The following is a 21,554-nucleotide window of genomic DNA, read 5'->3' as shown; positions in this document are numbered from 1 at the left end:
AAGCTGTATGGTCAGTTTTGTCTTTGCATGTCACCAAGTTTTTGAGAAAATTTAAAGCAGATTTTCTGCTCAACCCATTCAGTCAATTTCAGTTGCAACAAAAACACAAGCACTACATTACTGCTAAGCAATTATTAGCTGCAGTGTATAATTTAGTCGGCAAACCCACTGTATTACTACACAAAAAATTATATTAGAAAACATGACACTCTCTTAAGCATTAGTAGCACCCAATAATGGGTATAGTTATCTGGATAAATTCAACCTAAATGATACTCAAAAATCTGTGAAAACATTGGTAAATGAATCATTTACATCAACCTAGCAGTTCTTTAGTTATATGTAGATATGAGTTCAAACAAAACAAGCAATATTGTGGTTTATAATTAAAAACAATGGTTTAAAGTGTTTTTAGGAACATAATTTTTTGGCATTTGTTTTTTTAATCCTTTTTATTTCAATACAGGCTGTTAAAGAAAATTTCAGGCTTTTTAAATGATCTACAAGAATTCTTATCAGTTGTCAGTTTTAACAAAATTTGATTTTTTTTTTCAATTTCAAAATCATAAGATTTTTTGTGTCTGAAAATGATGAAAAATTGCTCAAAAGCTATAAGAAGGTACTGTATATAGTATGGTACACCCTCTCAATTACCTCTTTTTTTATTTTTATGTTGATTCTCCTGAGGTTATTGGGATTTTAGGATGAGCACACAGATAGTGCGGCAAAGGAGACTTGTTTCCAGCCTCCTCCAATTGTGTTGCTTCAAACAATTTTGTCTGTTTCCTGAGAGGATGGTTCATGATGCCAAAGTGAATGAAATCCAACCAGGAACAATAAACTTCACCCAATTAAGAATGTGTCACTGTGGAGCTCCTCAAGAGGAGGTTATCTGCTATTTGCAAATAGGGCACAATAGGCTAACTCATGGATATCTGATGACAAACAGACACACCAGTTTATGCTCACTGCGATTGTCAACTAACAGTGCACCACATCCTTATGGATTGTATCTGTTGTGCAGCATTGCATCTCAAGTTTAACCTTAATGCTAATATGTAAACTATTCTAACGGATAATAAAATGTCTTATGTTTTATGATTTCTTAGGACCGTCCATTTACTTACTAGTACTTGAATTACTGTAGTGTATTCTAGCTCTTCATACTGTTTGCTGCAAAGTAGATGTTAATTTTATTACTTTAATTTATGTAATTATTGATTTAATTTTATGTAGCTTTGTTTTTATAACAAATATGTCATGTTCAGGCGATGATAATGCGAAAGTGTTTTTCGCCCAGAAAAACAAAAAAATCAGGATATTTATTTATTTTTTTTTATTACAAATATAATCAATAATAACAGACAATTTACATAATTTTTTTCAAAATAAATTACCCAAGTGGATACCTATATTCATACATACGAGTGTTCGCAACAAAGTTCTAGATAAATAAAAAAAATTTTCTTATTGCTAAAATTGTTGCACAGTCACTCATAACTTACATGTGAAAGAGATAGTCAAATGAAACGAATACAACATAAAAATACATTTTATTTGCTGCAAATTCTTACACCATTTACAGCTACACATTTCTCCCCATGGTGAACTAGTTTTCTGATTCTGTCAACGAATCTGATTCTGTCAACCTTTCCTTGATTCATGACCTCACCATGTTCTTCATTTGTGTTGAAATTAATACCCTTAATATACTTCTTAAATTTTGGAAAGAAGTGAAAATCATCGGGGTGTCAAATGAGATAAATATGCATGTGCAGGGATGTGAAATAGGTTCAGATTTCAATTTTACTAGAGCCTTGACAGTTACATGCAATGTGTGTGACGAAGCATTATCGTGTTGCTGAATTATTGGCTGGCTCTGTAGATTGTCAAACACAATGCAAACATCATTCTTTAAGATTTGGTAACCTTAGGGAATGACATAACAGGCATACTTGAACTCCGCAACAATGGCAACTGATAGAAAATGATAGAGCATGGGTCAGTGAATTTTAAAATCTTAGTAAGGGAATGAGAGGCACCACCTGTCACCTTATGTGACATTTTGTTCTCCTGTTATATTCAAGTGTACATAACATTTCAGCTGCCCCTCGTAATAATTTTCAAGAAAGGTAATGATTTGCAACAGTTTTTTTATAAAGATTCAGTCTCTACCTTCATAATTTAAGGTGTTACTGTTAAAACAAAAAAATAATTTTTATCATAGAATAAAAATATCCATAAACTATAGTTTCCACCAATTTTCAAAGATTGTATATAAAGATATTTTCTATCCAAATTTAGTCATGTGAAAGGGTTCATACATTCTACTTGTAAGGAAAGTGGGAAATTACTACAAAAAAATGAATGTGAGGAAAGTGCTCCATAGCAGTTGCCAGGTAGTGATCAATGCTTAGGATATTTATAATTCAGTTACTTATTTTTGGCATTCATTAAACCTTCTACATTAAGTAAACTCAATTTTATTGTAAATTTTTAATTTTCACGTAATTTATTCAATTTCATTTTACAGCTTAATTTTTTAAATTCAAAACAAAAAGAACAAGATCTACTGTTAATGTAACTAATAGTTATAAGGAATTTAAAATATATTTTTAATCGTGTGTTTATTATTTCAACCTATTTTCATATAATTAAAGAATGTCAAAATTTTATTTTAAAGCAAAGTAGGATATACAGATGTATCACAAGGTTCTCCCAAGATTTTCATACCCTATTCTATTCGTGAAAATAATGGAAGAAGTTAATATAAATATATGTCCTAAAATTCTTCGTTGGTGAGTTACTGCTAGTGAAAGATTTTGCAAGGATTTCAGCTACCCCAGTGATATGAGGTCAGACTCAGATTTTTAGGATGTTAATTAAGGGGAAGAATTAGCAATTTCTTGTAGTGTTTTAGATGAAAAATCGAATAAAGTAGATCCCAAACACATCTGTGCAGTAGTTTTTGAGAAATATTGGGGTAAAAAAAACTGTTTTTTATGTTTGACATACAATAATTTTGTTGAATGGGTAATAAACCCATAAAACCTTTTAAACAAAACTTGAAGAGAATTTAATTCTGAACTGGTGTAAAAGTTGAATAAAACAAAAAAGTTACAAGAATTTGAATTTTATTTAGTAATGAAACACTAGACCTAAGTGCATTCATTATACGTACCAGTTTTTATAATAACTGTTCAAAAATGAGCATGGCATTTTCAACACATTTCTTGGTATGTTTTTGTTGCTCCTTTTAGTTCTTCAGGGCCTATTTTAAGTTCCTCAGCCATATCCATAATGCAGACAATTAATTCTTCACTAGAGAATTATTTTTCATTCATTACCAGGTGCAAAAATCTAAAGATGTTACATGACATGACTTTGTGGCCAGGAATATGAATCTTCATGAGCAGTCCATCTCTTAGCAAAATGATGATTTAAGTGAGTAGATATCAGTACAACAGAATGGGGAGGTGTGTCATTGTGGAAATATACTTTGTGTTTCAGGCTATATCTACAACTGCGACATTTCTTGAAGAAAGTGCAAGTAGACCACAGCATTTAAGCAGCCAGGTAATATGAATGGTCCAAATAGCTAATTGTGAAGAAGGCTACACCATACATTGACACTAAAACGGTATTGAAAATTGTCTTTCACCATTCCTTGAGGATTTACTTCTCCCTAAGTTTGCTCATTGCATAAGTTGTTGACATCATCTCAAGTGAAATTTGCCTCATCTGTTAACAAAACGTACTTGTAGAGTTGTCGATTTATATTCCACCAGTTTTAGAACTCCAAGCAAAGCAGACAGTCTCCGAACTGGCTGTTTATGATAAGGATAAACCTTGTTTTAAGTGTCTTCCAAACCATCAAATACAAAACTCTGATCTGCGTACAATGACATGTACTGAAGCCTGAACTACATCGTTAGTAGTTTCATCAATAACAGTATCGTGTTGTACAGATAGTTCATAGCTCTGGTATGAAGACTAGGTAGTGAATCAGTTTCCCAAAGATTGCGAAAAGTTGAGTTTATTGTTTTGGGATCTGGAATCCTGCGATTCAGAAAACATTTCTACTGAAGCATTACCAAAATGAATACCATATCAGTGTATTCCTCTGTTGTAAATAACAATCAATTATTGTTGGAAGGTTTTAGTAAACCTTCATGACAGCATAGTTCACAGTACTCAGTATATTTAATGTACTTTACAGAATGATTAAACACTTTATTACCAACTTCGAAATAATTTTTTATATTTGCCATTAATAAAAAGATTGTTATTGAAGTAATTTTTATTTTACAATTATTGTGTAATTAACTTTTTTTTAATTTCTAACAGTAAATTTTGTTTTTACATATTACCAAAAAAATAAGTACTTTCCTAACAAATGTGGTATTGCACTGTTTCTAAATAAATTATCAAAAATTACTGCAGATACAGTTCTGGGACCTATTTTACTCGATTTATCACTCAAAAATCACTAACTCTGCCCCTTAATTACCGTCCTAAAATTTCAGTACAATCTCATTTTACCGGCGTAGCTGAAATCCAAGAGAAATTTTTCACTAGCCATAACTCACCTAAAATGAATCATTTTAGGACATGTTTATAAAAACATTTTCCATTTTCAAAAGTAAAAAGGGGTTTTCCCTTAAATAAATGTCTGCAACATTGATTTTATTTCACTATTACAACCATAAGGATGTAAGCAATCTGAAATATGTTGTAAGTTACCCCTAAAAATTTAATAACAATTCTGAAGGACTACCATCATTTACTAAGGAAACTGCGCCAGTTATATTGTAGTGTAAAGGTATTATATTTTTGTATATTGGCATTCAAAGTGCAGGTGATGCTCAACTTTATAATTATTTATATAAACAAGAAATTAAACTCTATTTTATTATAACGTGCAATCTCAGCAGAGTTGAATATGATTGTAGTGACCAGTTAATGCAGGGGCTTGCAGAGTATTAAACTTACAAATTGAATAGTTTAAAATAAAATAAATCCTTTATTCTAATTGGTACATAATACATTGTATAGATCACATCAGGAATGGGGTAACTATGCTATTTCACTAAAGAAAAAAAGGGAACTAACCCCAAAATTTGCCTTCAAGGCCCAAAGGAAATTGTGTTAAAACCTTCATTGAAGCAGTATCATACAACTAATTATAAAATAAAAATATAGATGTGATTAAAATTCATATTTATTTATGAAAATACTAATGTGAAGTACTTTTATATTACTTCATGTAATGCTTACATGAAATAATATAAAAAGATGTAAGATAAATAAATATTAGTGCTGGACTTTAACTGGAGTTCATTAAGAATATGATACCTCACTGCATTTGTGTTTAAATATTGTTTCATAGATTTGAATTGAAAAATTCGCCTTCACATTATAGTCAGTCAGTTTTGCCTCAGGCAAATCATAAAAACGGTCTTTGCCTTTTATCCGGAGGTCCCAGTCAGGCATGACATTTTCACATGCTACAAAAATTGTCATTCATCTAATCTGAAGTAATATCTAACGGTGGTTTCGGAGGTTAAAAAATAAAAAAAGTTTTTTTAAATGAGTAACTGTAATTAGTTTTTGAAATAATTTTGCCAGATTTATTTTAAGAGTTGTTTCATTTGCTGCATTTTTATCGTCTGTAATTGAGTACTGTGCAGAAAGATATGCGCCTCTTCAGAAAAAAATTTTTTTTATTTAGATTAAATTAAATATTGCATTAATTTCCTACCACAGTATTAAAACTCATTCATTTTATTCATTGATTGAATTAATTTATTAAAAAAAAAATCATTTTGATGAAGAGATCTCTCTATTAATGTACTCAACAAAGATCACAAAAAGAAAAGGCAGTAATTGAAATAATATTTTCATTAACATTAAAAATACCATTATATTTAGTTATTTATCTTCTTGTTATAATTTAGGTGTTTATATTTACAACAATATTATATTTATAATGCAAATATATTTACAATAGACAAACCTGTAGTTATTGAAAACACTTTACCTAAAAATTTGTTACAGGAATGTGCAATATTTTGCTTAAATTGTTAATTAAATTTTTTATATGGTATAAAAACGTTTAATCTCATTTATCCAATGCTTTTACATTTGTTTGATGTTTAGCATATAATTTTCATGTCGTGAAAATAATTGTTACATTTTTCTTATTTGTTTTATTATAAAAATGCAATTTGATTCAGAAGAGTAAGGCATATCGCTTTATTAAATTAAGAATTATGACGAAAGTATAAATAAATGTAACGGGAATATTAAAGAATTTTCATTCATAATTACCGCCCATTTCATGGATTCTGCATTCTATGCCATAATAAAAAAAATATCAGTCTAAATTAAAGAAAAAACTATGAAATAAAATAATTGTATTTTTCCAATATCAGGTTAGTATTTTATACGGGTAAATGGCTTTTACAAAATCTACTTAAAAAAAATTATTCTCTACTGATTTTAGAAAATAATTTTATTTTTATATTTATAATTTTCTTAGTATTACTGCATTGAAAAAAAAAAACAGAAATTTTAATTGTTTTATATTTTGCTTTTATAATTTATTTTTATCGGTTCACCGAAGTCACGATATATAAGTATATTCCTTTCAGAATTTGTTAAACTATGAAATCATGTAACGAAAACTTTGTTCATTTAATTCATGTCTGGAAAGTGGCGCTCAAACGGCATATTTTAGAACTTCTATCAGTTTTATGGGAGATAAACATTGCGTTGCTAAAAATGCTATAGCTGCAATCAAAGCCAACTAAAAGCACTAGTTCTGAATAACTGAACGCGTCCATTTTCACGCCTTGTATTTTTGTGTTGTTTTTGTGAAGTGCATCATGGATCTTAGTTGCCGAGACATCCGCAAAAGGCGCAAAGGATTCTGGGACCGAGGAACCATATTTTTCCAATATTACTCGTGCGAAAAGTGTTGTTAAAAGAAAGTAATTGTTTGTTTGTGTACAGTGTTCGTTGTATCGTAGAAATCGGGTTTTAAGACGAGATTTATTAAGAATTTATCAAAATAATTAAATTAGCTTTGTTTATAGATACTGCATATTTAAATTTGTGAAAACATAAGGAGTCATTTACCAGGTGTCGACAGCAGCCGTGTTGACAACTGTAGTAGCCTACCCTATTATTATTTTTTTTATTGTGAAATAAGTGAATATGTAAAAGATTTAGGTTAGTTAAATAAAACAAGTGTTTGTGTGAACTTCTAGGTCCTGTGATATCTAATTTTATGTGATGTTAAGGCATATAGTGAAAGGAACATCTTATTTATATGATTCATTTACGTCATGCAGGTAAATATTGTAACATTTAGGTTAATTTAGTCTCATTTTATGTTTTAAATAAATATTTTATACTTCTTAAAACTTGTTTTTGAAGTCTTTAATTGAACGTTTAGTTTAAAATGTTGTTTAAATTAAAATAAGCTAGCGATAAGGTTGTTAGGATATTGTTGGTTAGTTTAGGTTAAGGTAAAGTTTTGAAACGTTCTTTGATTTTAATTTTTTGTGAGATAAATAATTTAATAATGCTTTATTGTTAATTTGTGGCATGATCTGTTACATTATACTTACTACTGAAATATTTTCTGTTTTAAAATGAAAGTTTATTTAATTCTAGGTTAGGTATCGTAATTTGTTAATTGCTATTTAAATATCAGTTAGTTTTTTGCTTTAATTTAATTCAATTCAGTTTGTGGTGTAATTCATTCAGTGAATTAAATCGTATTTCATTGTTTTTAGAAAGTAAATAGTAATTATCGTTATTAAAAAAAAAATTGATTCAAAAGAAATTTTTTTTGCCCTGAAGTTTTATTTATAAAATTTATTTAAATCCTACAATTAAAATTATTTTTTGCCAGATTAAAATCTGTTTAGTTTAAAGCATTTTTATTGTCTTGAATAATGATTTTAATAGTTTCATGCTCTTAATTTAGGCCACTAAGTTCAGTTGGAAGTAATCTCCAATAATTATTTTAACCTACTTTTAATGCTTGTTTTGTTTACTGTATGTTTATTTTCGTTTATTAACGAAAACATAACATTATAAATTTCAAATGGGTTATTTAAATTTGTTTACACTTATTGTATTTGTATAAAATTATTTCATTTTATAAAAATATTAATGTTTTTAACAAATCATGCATTTCTATATAGTAGTGATGATGGTAGTTACAAGTAGATTTAAATAACATTGATAAAATTTCTCTCCTTACAAGATAAACAACATGTATTAACACTATCCTAATCATTTATTTAAATAATAGAATTCCTACAATCTATGAATGATTTGAATCTTAGAAGGTTCTTCAGCCAACTTTTTAATTTATCAAAAAGAAACCGGTAGTTAGACTTATGTAATGCACAGCAAGGTAATGATGGCATATTGTATATAGCTTATTCTAACCAGGTTACTTCTAAAGATTTTAAATTTTATTTTTTACATTGAAGGTACTTAAATTCAAAATTATCAACAAACCATCATTATCCCCGATTGTACAAACATCTATCTGTAACGTTTATTTAAAAGTAAAGTTCCTCATTCTATTGATAAACTTCAATGTTGTGCCATATGTTAAGTAAGAATGTATGTGGTTAACATTTGAACAAAGCATATTTAAGCTGTGTATGTGTGTCTGTGTTTTATTAATAGTTTTAAAAATAATATTAATGATAATTCTCTGAAGAAATCTTTGTTCTGGAAACTAATTTTTCTGGTTTACATTTTTAACATATGTTATAGTATATTCTTAATTTATAATTTCTTTAATAGTCATTGCAGCTAATTTTTTGAGATCATAGTGTATTTTATAGCTTTATGTTGTGCTAAGTATATGCTCTTATCAACTTTCTAAATGGGAAAAATTTAATTTATTACTTATCTATTATAGTACTTTTCCATATAGAGATAATTCTGTGATAGTAAAATTTATTTTTGGATAAATCATTATGTCATAAATTGCTCAAATAAGAAAATGTGTCTTGGTCACTTGGTCAAAGTAAATTATGTTCTGTGGGAAGTAAAGATTAAAAATATAGTTGTTAATCAGTTAGAGATATCTGAATTTATATTACCTCTAAAAAAAGTAACTAAATTTAGTATATACATATATATACTTATCTATATGTTTTTTAGAATGTTTTTTAATATTTTACAAAAGAACATGTTCATAAAATAAATTATCATTTTCATGTACGTCTTCAAAACATTTTGGATTATGAAGTAATATTCCACCAATTAGATGAAATAATTGAATAAATTGTAAATACTATGAAAAGAAATCTAAAATGACCTAATTATGAGGTTTCAGGTATTCATAACAGGATATTCATTTTTAACTGTTAAAAATAACATAAAACTTCATTTTATTTTATTTTAGCAGTATGAATAGGTTTTATTGGAACAAAGGGATTTAAAAAAAAAATATGAGGATAGTAATTTTATCAGTTATGCTTTTTCATTATTTTTAGAATTGTGCTTAGTTTTATATTGTCTTTGAATAGATGTTTGAAGTTGTTCAGAAAATACTATTATGTTAACTAAAACAATATTTGTAGCAAGTTTGTACATTTAATAAAAATCTGATTTTGTAAATTAATTTAAATTACCCATATTTTTAAAAATAATGGCAACCCAGATAACATATGGAGCTGCGGAAATTAATAAATACAATAGTAGTGATAAGCAAAAATTCTGGAAAACAGATAAGTTTAAGAATTTGTATATATGATTAGGTTAGCAAATTTTTAATATGAAACAATAACACTGGAAAATTGTAGTATTTTTAAAAGCAAACCTGTAACAGTTAAATCTTAACATTTAATTTTGTAGTCAAGTTTGACTCCCAGTATGTGACTTCTCTGCTGAGCTCATCCGTTATGTTAGTAAATTTTGTACCTGTAATTGACTGTCAGTTTGTTGTTACTTATGATAATTCTTGTTGATTGAGGTTAGGAAGAGCTGAATTGTAATAATTTTTTTCTGTTAGGTTATTGAATTTGTTAATGGCCCAATGGTTAATAAGTTTTTGTTCTGCAAAATGAATAGGATAACTGGCTGTTAAGCAATTACTAAATAACATTAAGCATTATTACATTTATACCTCCCAGAATATTTTGTTTAATAACCTTAATTTGTTTCTGAGATGGAGTTATAAAATAATACTTTCTCAAATCCCTTTTACTTACAGGGAAAATCCTGTTTCCATATATTACTTGTTGGTTATTATATTTTCAATTGTAATTTATTTGTCATCACCATCATTTTTCAGTTACCTTTAAAGTCAAGTTTTCTCAGGTTGGGCCTTCTACAAAATTTCTCCATCTGCCTTCATCCATGAACCATCTCTCTTCCATTACTCTCACCACATATTCTCTCCACCTTTGTATTTATCCATTTCATTCTTGGTCTACCCCTTGATCTACTTGTTTCCTTTGAATGCATCTTGTTCTTCATCCATCCTTTCAATATGGTCAAGTCACCTGAGCTTTGATCTTCCAATTGACTCGATAAGGCTTCTCAATTTCAGTTCCTCTCTAATCACTGCTTCCTACCCTATTCTTGTCAGTATGCTTCTCTTGAATTTCATTTTTGCTGCTTGTACTCGACCCTCCATCTTTTTTCCATCTGTCTAAGTTTCTATCGCATAGATAAGAATTGGCCCAAATTGTGCTTTATACATATCTTTCTTACATTGCAAATGTACCTTTGTGTTCCAGACCACACTTCTTACACCCTGATAAATCCACTCTCGACACTTATTTCTTTAATCATTCTCTCATGCTCAGAAAAAACTGTTTACAATAAGTAAACTCTTTTACCCTTTATATTTTTTTACGATTCACTTACATCTATTGAATTACTATTTTAATTTATTATCTAGCTCTGTTATATCTTTTTTTTAGTAGTGATATAGCTACATATTTTTTGTTTTATTTTTATGACATTAATGAGTATTTCTCGTGATATCAAACGCCAATTTAAAACTGTTTAATTATTTGTATTAGGTGGAATGATTATATATCATGTGGAAAGTTTTAAATTAAAAAGCTAGTTAGGTTGACATTTCTTATATGGTATAAAATTCATCTTTATCAAGTAATTTGTAATGTGTATACTTTTATAGCAAATAAAGTGAATAAATTAAATTAAATAGATTGGGTTGTGTCAGTTACCATATAGGAACTGGTTTGCATTCTCAATGCAGAAGTAATCATAAAAACACAGCACACTCATATGCAGTGAATTAATCATATAATATAAAATGAGCATAAATAAGAAACTAAATTCTGACATACAACATAACCTTATAAATTGAAGCTTATACTTTCTGCCCTTTGGCCTTATCTCATCTACTGTTACTTCATAAATAGTTTCCAAATTTATATGTTTTTTTGTTGTCTTTTTCCTTTTATCATAAATGTCATGTAGAAAATGGGTGTTAATTAATTACTGTACATGGTAATTTGTGAGGTAAAAAAAATATTTTAGATATTTTAACATTTTTGTGTTTATAATTCAAGTATTTAAAAATAAAAGGTGTTTATACATGCCCTTTAATAAAGAGGAAGTAATAATATTGAACATGTTGCAGTATTTTAATGTTATGTAGTAATTTTAAATAATAAATTTGTGATTTATTTGTTATTAACTCCTGATATGTGAAGATTAATTTTTATATTGTAAAGGAAGTAGAGTTTATTGATTTATAAATTTTTTTAAAATATATTTTTAAATGTAATGTATTCTGTTTTCTCTGATAAACATATTCAGTTGATGATGATCATCATATGGTTATGTGTCAGAGGCAGGTCCTCGCACTATGTCATCTTACTCCATTCTCTTCTATTTACAGTTAAACTAAGTTTCTAATAGTTTATCCTTTATCTAACAGTTTTCTTTAAGATTATCCTATAATTTTTATTTTTTTAAATTACTGTCTAGTGAAACGCCTTAACATGAAATTGTTCTTTTCTCATTATGTGTTCATTTTTTATACAGTTTTCCTTACTTAATTTTATCAACCCTTCCCCATGTCCTGATTTTAAATGTCTCCAACTGTTTTTCTTAAGTGCCTCTACTAATATTTCATATTAGTAAAGAAGCATAAGTATGTTCTAATTTTCCATGATTAATTACGAGTTACAACATAACTGTTTCTTTCTATTAAATGCTTTTTTAGCTGTTATATTTTTATTTCATTTTCAAATCTACAATATTCTGATAATATCATTAGTACCTGTATTGTTGAATGGATACATAGAGATTATTCCCCTCATTAATTTTTTTTTATCAAGAAAAAATACACGTAAAGGGATTCAGTAAATTTATTTTCATATAATTCAATCAGTCCTTCAGTACATTGGTAAATGATTTAAACATGTCATTACTTGAAAATTAATTTTTCTCGGCATTCACACATTACTATTTTTTTCAGTATAGTGAATATAATTGTAGTGTATCTGGTGTGATATTCTCAGTTAAGGCCAAACTTGGTTTTCAACATCACTACATGTTTTATTTGCTGAAGTGAACACTAATTAATTAATGATATATGCAAAATCTAAGGTATATGTGTTGTGATAAATGAATTTGAAAGTTATGAATGGTGTAAATTGTTTGATGAAGATAAATTGGTGGGTAGATTAGATACAGGATAATGCTTTTTATTTATGTGTAATAAATACGTTTTTTATTACTATAGAGTTTCAAATTTTTACAAATTTAACTTTTATTTAATTAACCTGCTGTATTTGGAAGTACATGTTGCTAATTTTTTAATGCTGTATTTAAGTTTCCTTCATATTACAAGAAGCTTGAAATACATATTCATTTCATATCAGTTGCAGGTATACAGTATATCAACCATCTAGTGATATCAATAATTTATTTTGTTATTGATATTTATGATAGATGTGGTATTAAGTTCCATTATTATTGATGCATTTTTGTTTTCAATATTTAGATATTGTTGATATAAATATATTATTTACTAGGGTGTATTATGTAAATACACACTGATTGATGGTTATGTTTTATTCATTACCATATGCTATAAGAACACTCTTGAGAGGTGAACTATTAATCAGTTATTTGGTAGAAAGTTTCTTGGTATGTGTTAACGATTCAGATGCCATTGCTGATTATTTTCAATAGTTCTCTTGATATAAACTTTTAATTCTGATTTTCAGTTATGATATATTTTACTTTTAGTATATTGATAGAATTGGTTTTATGGATGCTTATTTATTACGTTAAATAAATTTTTAATATGTTTTATTGGTTTTAAATTTGTCTGCCAGTAACATTTCAATCCATTTTTTTAATTATTGCATTTTAATATTTTGTTCTTTTCTATTTAATTAATTTTTTTGTGATTTCTTATAACTTAAGTAGTAAAGAATAAGAAATTTTTTTAATTATCATTTGAGATATTTTTTATGGTTAGCCAAGGTTGACTGTGTTTTGCCTGAGGTACATTTAAACATTTTTTACGCATTTATTTTTTAAAAAATTTATGTGGTTTTTTAAAAATCAATTATTATTATTATTCTTCAAAGTGTGTTTGGTTAACAGAGATGTTTACCAGCTACCTCTCCATGCCCAGTATCAACTGATTAAGATCTACTCATAGTAGGTTTTTATGCTGTTCCTGATATCACGTGGTCACATGGTTGGTTGTTCGTTTGTTTTTATCAATACATTTTGATCTGGTGAACGTAGTGTTGAAAAGGTGTACAGTGACATATTGATTCATAAACAAGGGGTGTAGGTTGCAAATCCAATTATTTTTGCTGGTCCACCAATAAAAACTGAACCAGGATTCCAGGAATTTAATCATATGATTCATTTGCTTTTAAATATAAATAATTGTGCTGTTTTAGCCTATGTTTTTGTCATCGGGATTGTTTTTATCCCTTTTTGTTGTTTTGTTATTAAGCTTAATTTTAATATTTATCCGTAATTGTGTAACTTGTGAATACTTAATCATCGTAGTGATAAAAAATATTGTGGGCAATTGCCACTTTCAACTACATGAAATCGCATCTTTCAGAAATAAAGAATGTCATACTTACGTTAATGTCGAATAAAGTGGCATGTTATGAATGATGATAAAAATATGGTTTTTTTTATCCACCTGATTCATTTAAATTTAATGAAGTGTGTGGATGATTGGGCTGTGACAACCAATACTGTTGTTCATGTAGGGAGATGATACAGATATAAGTGTGGTTACAACTTAAACATTGCTGATTTAAACAGGTCAGTGTGTTATTGACTTTTATTGAGTAATGAATTTTTAGGATCACATTTTTTAAGTGTAGTATTTTTGACTCTCTAAATATTAACTATATGTTATTTGACTGTTATATGTTATATGATTGTAAACATTTTATTGTATTACAAAATAATAATACCAGTTCTTAAATATACATTATTAAACTGCCTTGAAAAATCTGGTGTTAATGATTCTGTTTTAATCCTGCAAGGCTTGAATGTCTGGAAAAATTTGTGTAAATGGAAATAGAATTATTCATGTAACCATCCAAGTAAACAGCAATTATTAATTTTGTACATTTCATTTTAGCATCCGGATTATTTTAATTATTATTTTATTACATATTTTTTGGGGGGTTGTATATGAATTTAGATGAAGACTGGATTTTTTTATTATTGCTGATTGCACATTTTAGTTACCTTTGTAACTTCTGTAAATTCTGATGGTATACAGCATGTTTATGTTTGTGTCGATTTTGATATGTTTTATGGTATTTGTTTTTCTAGGAGGTCGGATTAGCCGTGGGGTGGATTCAGAAGGGGTACAGTGATGGTGGCAGCAGTTCCAGTGACGGAAGCTGTTCTGTGGGAGGATGGCCGGCAAGCCTGAGACGGCCCAGCGGCCGGGGACCTCCAACTCCGCTCTCCACAATGTCCTAGTGTATGTGTCCGGTGATGGGTTTAGCTATGCTCAGCAGCAATCAAACCCTCTCGTGGGAAATAGCGGTGTCGTGTACCCGGCCGGATCGGCCTCCGTAAAACCTATTAATAAAGTTCCAACATCGCTGCAGACATTCTATAATGCTAATGGATTTCAGAATGCTGGCAACACAACGAACCATGTTTACTCGGGTTCAGCAGTCAGAAACCAACCTCCGGGTTTCACTGTGAAAAGTAGGGAGGACGGGAATTTTGTGGCTGTGATGGGTGGTGAAGTTGTGTTTCCACGTTGTGATTCAGTCCGATCAGAAACAGCAGAATCAAGCTGCAGTAGTCTTAGTTCATCCTGCGGTGATAGTCAACCTTTGCAGGATGTTGGAAATACAAATACTACACGAAGTGATATGAACACGGGTGCTTTAGGCGTTAATGTTAATGTAAATGTAAATAACGCGGGTGCTGTGGCGGGTGTTAATGTGAATAATGGTAATAACACTAATGTGCAGCAGTGTAAAACACAGGAAGTGTCATCTGTTTCTGTACCTTATGGCTGGAAACGCCTTCTAACAAACAACATCATCATTTATGTCAGGTAAAGGCATTGATTTTTTTTTGTAATATTGATTCTAATCGCAGTACTCTTTTTTTATAAAAAATATGTAATATATATATATTTATAGTGATATTTTTTTCAAATTACATACTTGTCAGTTATTTCAATTGTGGTTTGATATACAAAGGTTGTTAATATGTATTGTTGCTATGTATGTTTCATATCTTTGTTTAAGATATAACGATTAAGTCATATTTTTGTTCAGATACGATATGTTTGCAGATGGACAATGTCAATTATAATTATAATAATGTATTTTGTAGTTTACATTTGTTATCAGGTTTTTTATTTTTCAGATAAATGAAGTTTGATTAATGCTTTGTAATTTTCTTTTGTACTCTTTTAGTATATTTAATTATTTCAAATCCCTTTCTTCTGAAGAATTGCAGTTGTATGAAAGAAATTTTGAAACAACTAAATCATATTCATCTAAAAAACAATATTTTATAAAATTTAATTCAAATTTTTGAACAAACGTATATTTTGTTCAGTAAGGAGTCTTATTTATAAAAATATTATGAAATTTATTGTAAAATATTAATTTTTAATGAATCTCAATGGGACAATTTGATCTTATTCTTTTGATTTGTGTTTCCGTCCAAAACTGAAAACTACTACTCCAGTCAGAGGCTGTGATTGATTATCCCATATAGAAGCAACAGGAGATAAGAGATTATTCACTTTCACTAACATTTTTATATATGTATAAATATATATATTTATATATATAAATATATATATATATATATATATATATATATATATATATATATATATAATATATATATATATATATATCAACTATCCCTGCATTTATATTATCCAAGGATATGTATCATAGAAATTGAATCAGCTCTCTGTAATGTACCACATCATCTATTCTTCATCCTCTGAAGTTCTATATTGTTATTATCTATTTGCAGATTTGTGGAAGGGCAACTTCAACCTTATTGGGGCTCATTGAAATAGTGATTCTTTCAAATAGTACTATGTAAGATTTGTAAAATGGCTTTAACGAGGAGTTGAAGTTGCTGTTGAGTAAATCTGTGTTACCTGCTCATATAAAAATTTAAATGTAGTAATAATTTAAATTTAACACTGCACACAACTTCAAAAATATACCAAGCAGATGTTTTCCTGCTCGTCGTCAAAAAAACAATTTCTTATTTAAATATTTTTGTAATGAAAAGATAAGATAAGAATAAATTTATACCTCTGTAAAATTTGTAACAAATTTTATTATTTTTATTTTTTCTCATTATTATTTCACCATTTGAAATATACATATATATATATATATATATACCTACAGTATCAAAAATTTTGCAGTATATTTTAAATTAATTAAACCTTATTGATTTGTAACCACGAAACTGAGCAAATCCTGCGTATTTTATACTAATCTCGAATTTCTTTATCGTCAGTATACTGGATAAAGGTTCTCTTATGTCTTTTCCTGCTTTTCCCATTCTCTATTAATTTTTTTTTATGTATATCCATTTTTTCTTATTAAATTGTTTAATATTTTGGCACAATAATTAAAAAAAAAAATTTTGTGTTTGTTCCTTTATAAATATAGAAGAATTTAGGAATAAATTTACGTTCTTCATCCTATTATATTAAGTTTATTTTGTATACTAAATTAGTTTATTAATTTATGAATTTACTTATTCATTTACATTTCTAAATTTTGATGTGTTTATAATTTTCTCATTATTGGCAGTTAAAGTTCATCCATATCAGTGTAGACTGGAATTTGAAATCAGATGGGGTGTTCCCAAATATAGTGAACTATAATGCTGAGAAAGGATTCTCTGTTGCTTATAACTTATTGTAAGAAATGATAAGGTGGCAAACTGATCTATAAATGGAAAACCCTGTATTGACTCATTCTTCATCAGCTCTCCAATTTTTGTAGTAGTTAAAAATCTGAAATTTAGTATAGTTATTCCTAATGGAATGGTTTATAAGAAAAGTAAACAAAAAATTATTTTAATTAATAAAACGTAAAAGGTTATATTAAAAAGAAGTCGAAAACAGATGTTATCAGAAGTGCGGGAAAGTTGATTCCCTGAAGTAGTAGGTTTTATTATTGAAGATCTCTTTAGGGAAAATGAGAAAGATTATTTTTATAACAATCTCTGGGGGGCTAAGAAGGGTTGATGCCTCCAGAACAATTTATCTATATTTTTATATAGATATATATAAGAGATTGACATTTTCATTGACTTTCTCGTTCCTAATTCTTGAATTTTCTGAATACTTAGAAAGTATTCGGAATCTTTCATTTTGAATCTTAACATAATTATTCCTAAAGCCACCTTCACAAAAAGTAAGCAGTAGGTTTTTAAATTATCTAAAAATTCAGTTTTTACCCTGCTAAAATAAAAGATACTTCTTCAGCTTTGTTATTTTATTATTTTTATTTACTTATTTTTCTATAATTTTTGTAATTTTTGATATGGAATATTGTGGTGTGCTATTAATTATAGCAATTATGGCTTTGAAAGTTTAATTTTTTATTACTTTTTTATTAATCTCTGTTGATATTTTTATTTTGATAATAAAATATAGTAAGTTATCAAATTATGTGTTTTTATGACATTAAAAATATTATTTATTCAGTGGGATTATTATAGCAAATAAATTTTACTGTTTGTATTATAGTGTTTGTTTTGATAGCTGTAATCAAGTAGTTTGTGGCATTATGAACTTGTTTTATATCTTCACGAGTAGCTTGACTCTTTTAATGTACCGATATAAGGTGTTATAAGCGATATCTTAGGATACTTCATGATGAAGTATCTCGGGTAAATATGAGGAGGTGTACGAATGCTGACTAGGAAGGAAGTTGTTTCATGTGTCTAATCTTAGCTTGTTACATTAGTTATTTCTATAATTAGAAAAAAAAACAGCTCTCAGATTAGAAGTAAATATGATGTTCTTGAACAGTTATGTTAATAAAACTGCTGTCAAACACTGTTATCTTAAGTATTTTATTGATTTATGTTTCTAAGATTAAAGTTTTGTTGCTCTTATTATTCAAATCTAGTCTTATTATTTTGTAGCTAGTTCTTGTTGCTGAAATGTTTTCTTATCAATTTTGTTATCAGGTGTGAATTAAATGCAAATTAAATGTCTGTCTTGTTACGTTAAATTATTTTTTTGTTCTAGAGTTTAAGTAAATTTGTCATTTTTTTTAATGTAATTACTTTTTATTACTAGCATTAAATCATATAAGAGCTAGAACTAAACCATGAAGCTTTTTAAAATTATTTTAAAATAAAAAAATTAATGTAAAATAATCTGTTGCATTGAATGTAGTAGTAATAATGATTTAGCACAGGACTTTTGTTCAATTATGACATTTTTTTTTGTATGTAATCTCTCTTGTGCTTTGCTGCATCAAGCTGTCTGATCACTTTCTGTGTAAATCTATTCCCTATTTCTCCACAGAGGTGTTTTTCTTCTTACTATTAAACTGTGTTTCTTTGATTCCATCTGGCTCCATATAAATTCTTCCACTCCATTTTTAGTCAGATTCTGTGCCACTTATAAGTTATAAGTTATAAGATAAGTATTCAAAGTATTCATTGTATTGTTGAATGCCGGTTTAATGTATTTCTTTATTTCTGTCCTCATTCCTTGTACTTTAGAGTTATCATTGTCTTCCATATGAGTAATTAACTGTACAGTAGATCTCAGCTTCCTTGCGTCCTGTATAGATTGTATTTTGGATGGAACATAGATATTGTTGATATTGTTACTTGGGTTGTTTGACTTAAGAACTAGCCGATTTATACCATTCATTTGTATGTATGGTTCCTCAGGGATGCCACATTCTATTCACTCTCTTAAACATTAGGCAGTCAAGGGGAAAATTTTAATTCACGCTTAACGTTTTTGTATGTGGGAATACGATACTAACATGAGATGTTAAGTATGAAGTCACAATACAATTTGAACTTGGAATATTTCAGATTAAAGAAAAGATTGTTTACTGTGTGTTTTATTTGGTAGATAGTATCCTCAAAACCGTAAAATATCTTTTATAATGATTTAACTTGATAAAATTTCATCTCTCATCTTTATCATTAATTACTTGGGTATCGGATTATAGTTGCATGTGATTAATAACAAATAACACAGTCTTTTATCCTGAATAAATGTAATTCAGTTGTGTGAATTAACTTTATTATGTCTATTTCAGTGAAGGGTGTATTCAAGCTTGTATTAAAATTATTAAAAGATGTATGATGGATACAGACGTTCTTGATGGCCTTCATCTTATGTACTTATAGCCGAGAGAGCACATGTAAAGATTAAAAAGGAATTAATGTAAAGACCTTATGGTGTATCAACTTCAAATATTTGCTTGTTTGACAAGTAAAGATCTATTTGTTAATCCATTTAAGTATTTTTTTTTTTTTTACAATAGTGAAAATAAAAAAATGTGGTATAAAGAGAAATATTTTTTAATAAAAACAACAGATTTTCATTTTAGTTTTAAAATGTTCGCTTTACTGTGAAAAAGCATTTTGTCATCAGAAATATGTGTGTAATACATCTGCTTTTATTTCTTGATGAAAGATCCATGTATTTAAAATATTCTACAATATTTAATATGATTTTATTTTTAGAAATTTCAACTATTTAAAAAATTTTTTTCAGTCACTTAGGATTAAGTATATTATATTAGCAGTTAAAATGAATACATCTTTATACAAATAAAATACTAGGTTGGTTCCCTATTGGTTGCCATAACAGTATAAAACTAAATTAGTTTGCCATTACTGTCAATGTATAGTTCAAAGTTAAATTTTTTTCCTAATTTTCTGTTACAGTTTTTAGTTTTTGTTATCTAGTCTTTAATCACTGTTTCTTAAAAGTTATTATTCTAGATTTTCTTTTGTTATTTTTCTTCTTGCTAATTAGTCATAAATGTGTTCCATTTAATTTATATATCTTTATTTTTTTTTTTAGAGGAAATTTTTTTCCCTTTCATTACTCTTAGAAAAAACAATTCTTTAGTCATACATTTTAAGTGTATAACAAACATTAAAGCTGAGTATAAATAAACAAAATTAATATATTCTTTTTGTTGATAAACCATGTGTTTTATATACATTTGTGGAAATGTATTAGTTGGATACATTTTATTATAATTAAACAAAATTTTCTAAACTTAAGAGGATATTAAAAAAGTTGTCATTAGAAAGATTCCTATAAAAATATTCGGATTAGTACATATGAATGCGATTTCATATTTTATGTTTCAAGGAAAATTTCAAAATTAAATAGAAAATAAATTTAAGGAATTTTTTGTTTAGGTAATACTTTACTGAATTATAATTAATTAAAATAATTAATAATTTTTATAAAAATTTATCCAATTAAAAATATATCCCAAGTTAGAATAAAAATAAAAAATTTAAAGAAGATTGATTTAATGGGAAACTTTAAAAAACACTGAATTTGTTTTTAATAATTCGATTTTGGTAGGATTTGTTTTAATTTTGAGTATAAATGTTACATTGTTTTGGCCTTCCAGGTTGCTTATCCAAAAGAAAAAAAAATTTGTAATTTAATAAAATAATGATCATAATTGCTAAAAACCAGATTGGTCAGTTAGTAGGTAGACAGATCTGTTAAGAATTGATATTAACTGACATGGTTTGAAGGCCGTTCATTAGCAATTATGTTTAGTTATTTATTACCATTTAAGTTATTAATGAGTTGCTTTCAATTTGCGTCTGCCCACAACTGGTTTTATTGTTACAGATGATTATTATTATCTTCTTTTTTTCCTTTTTGTTTTTCTATGTAAAACTTATTAATATACTATTTATTTAAAAAGTATCATAATTTTGCTATGTAAAAAAAAGTACTAGTCTTTCAGATCGAAATGTGCAATCTAATTTCCATACAAAAAAATTACAATGGG

At 27.7% G+C, this 21,554-nt stretch overlaps 1 protein-coding gene across 1 annotated transcript in view; it reads left to right on the top strand.

Moving 5' to 3' along the window:
* Positions 1 to 6,818: 6,818 nt before the first annotated feature.
* The window catches only part of LOC142330091 (uncharacterized), a 579,867-nt gene continuing 565,131 nt past the window's right edge, over positions 6,819 to 21,554 (top strand). The window contains exons 1-2 of the mRNA XM_075375149.1: positions 6,819 to 7,355; positions 14,845 to 15,589. Of these exons, the coding sequence (XP_075231264.1) occupies positions 14,931 to 15,589 (659 nt within the window). The 5' untranslated portion in view covers positions 6,819 to 7,355; positions 14,845 to 14,930. The remainder of the gene's footprint in view (positions 7,356 to 14,844; positions 15,590 to 21,554) is intronic.

This window comes from Lycorma delicatula, chromosome 9 (assembly GCF_047948215.1).
Source record: "Lycorma delicatula isolate Av1 chromosome 9, ASM4794821v1, whole genome shotgun sequence".
NCBI classification, from domain to species: domain Eukaryota; kingdom Metazoa; phylum Arthropoda; class Insecta; order Hemiptera; family Fulgoridae; genus Lycorma; species Lycorma delicatula.
Note: the sequence above shows the minus strand (reverse complement) of the source record. Positions and strands in the feature narration are given on the sequence as shown.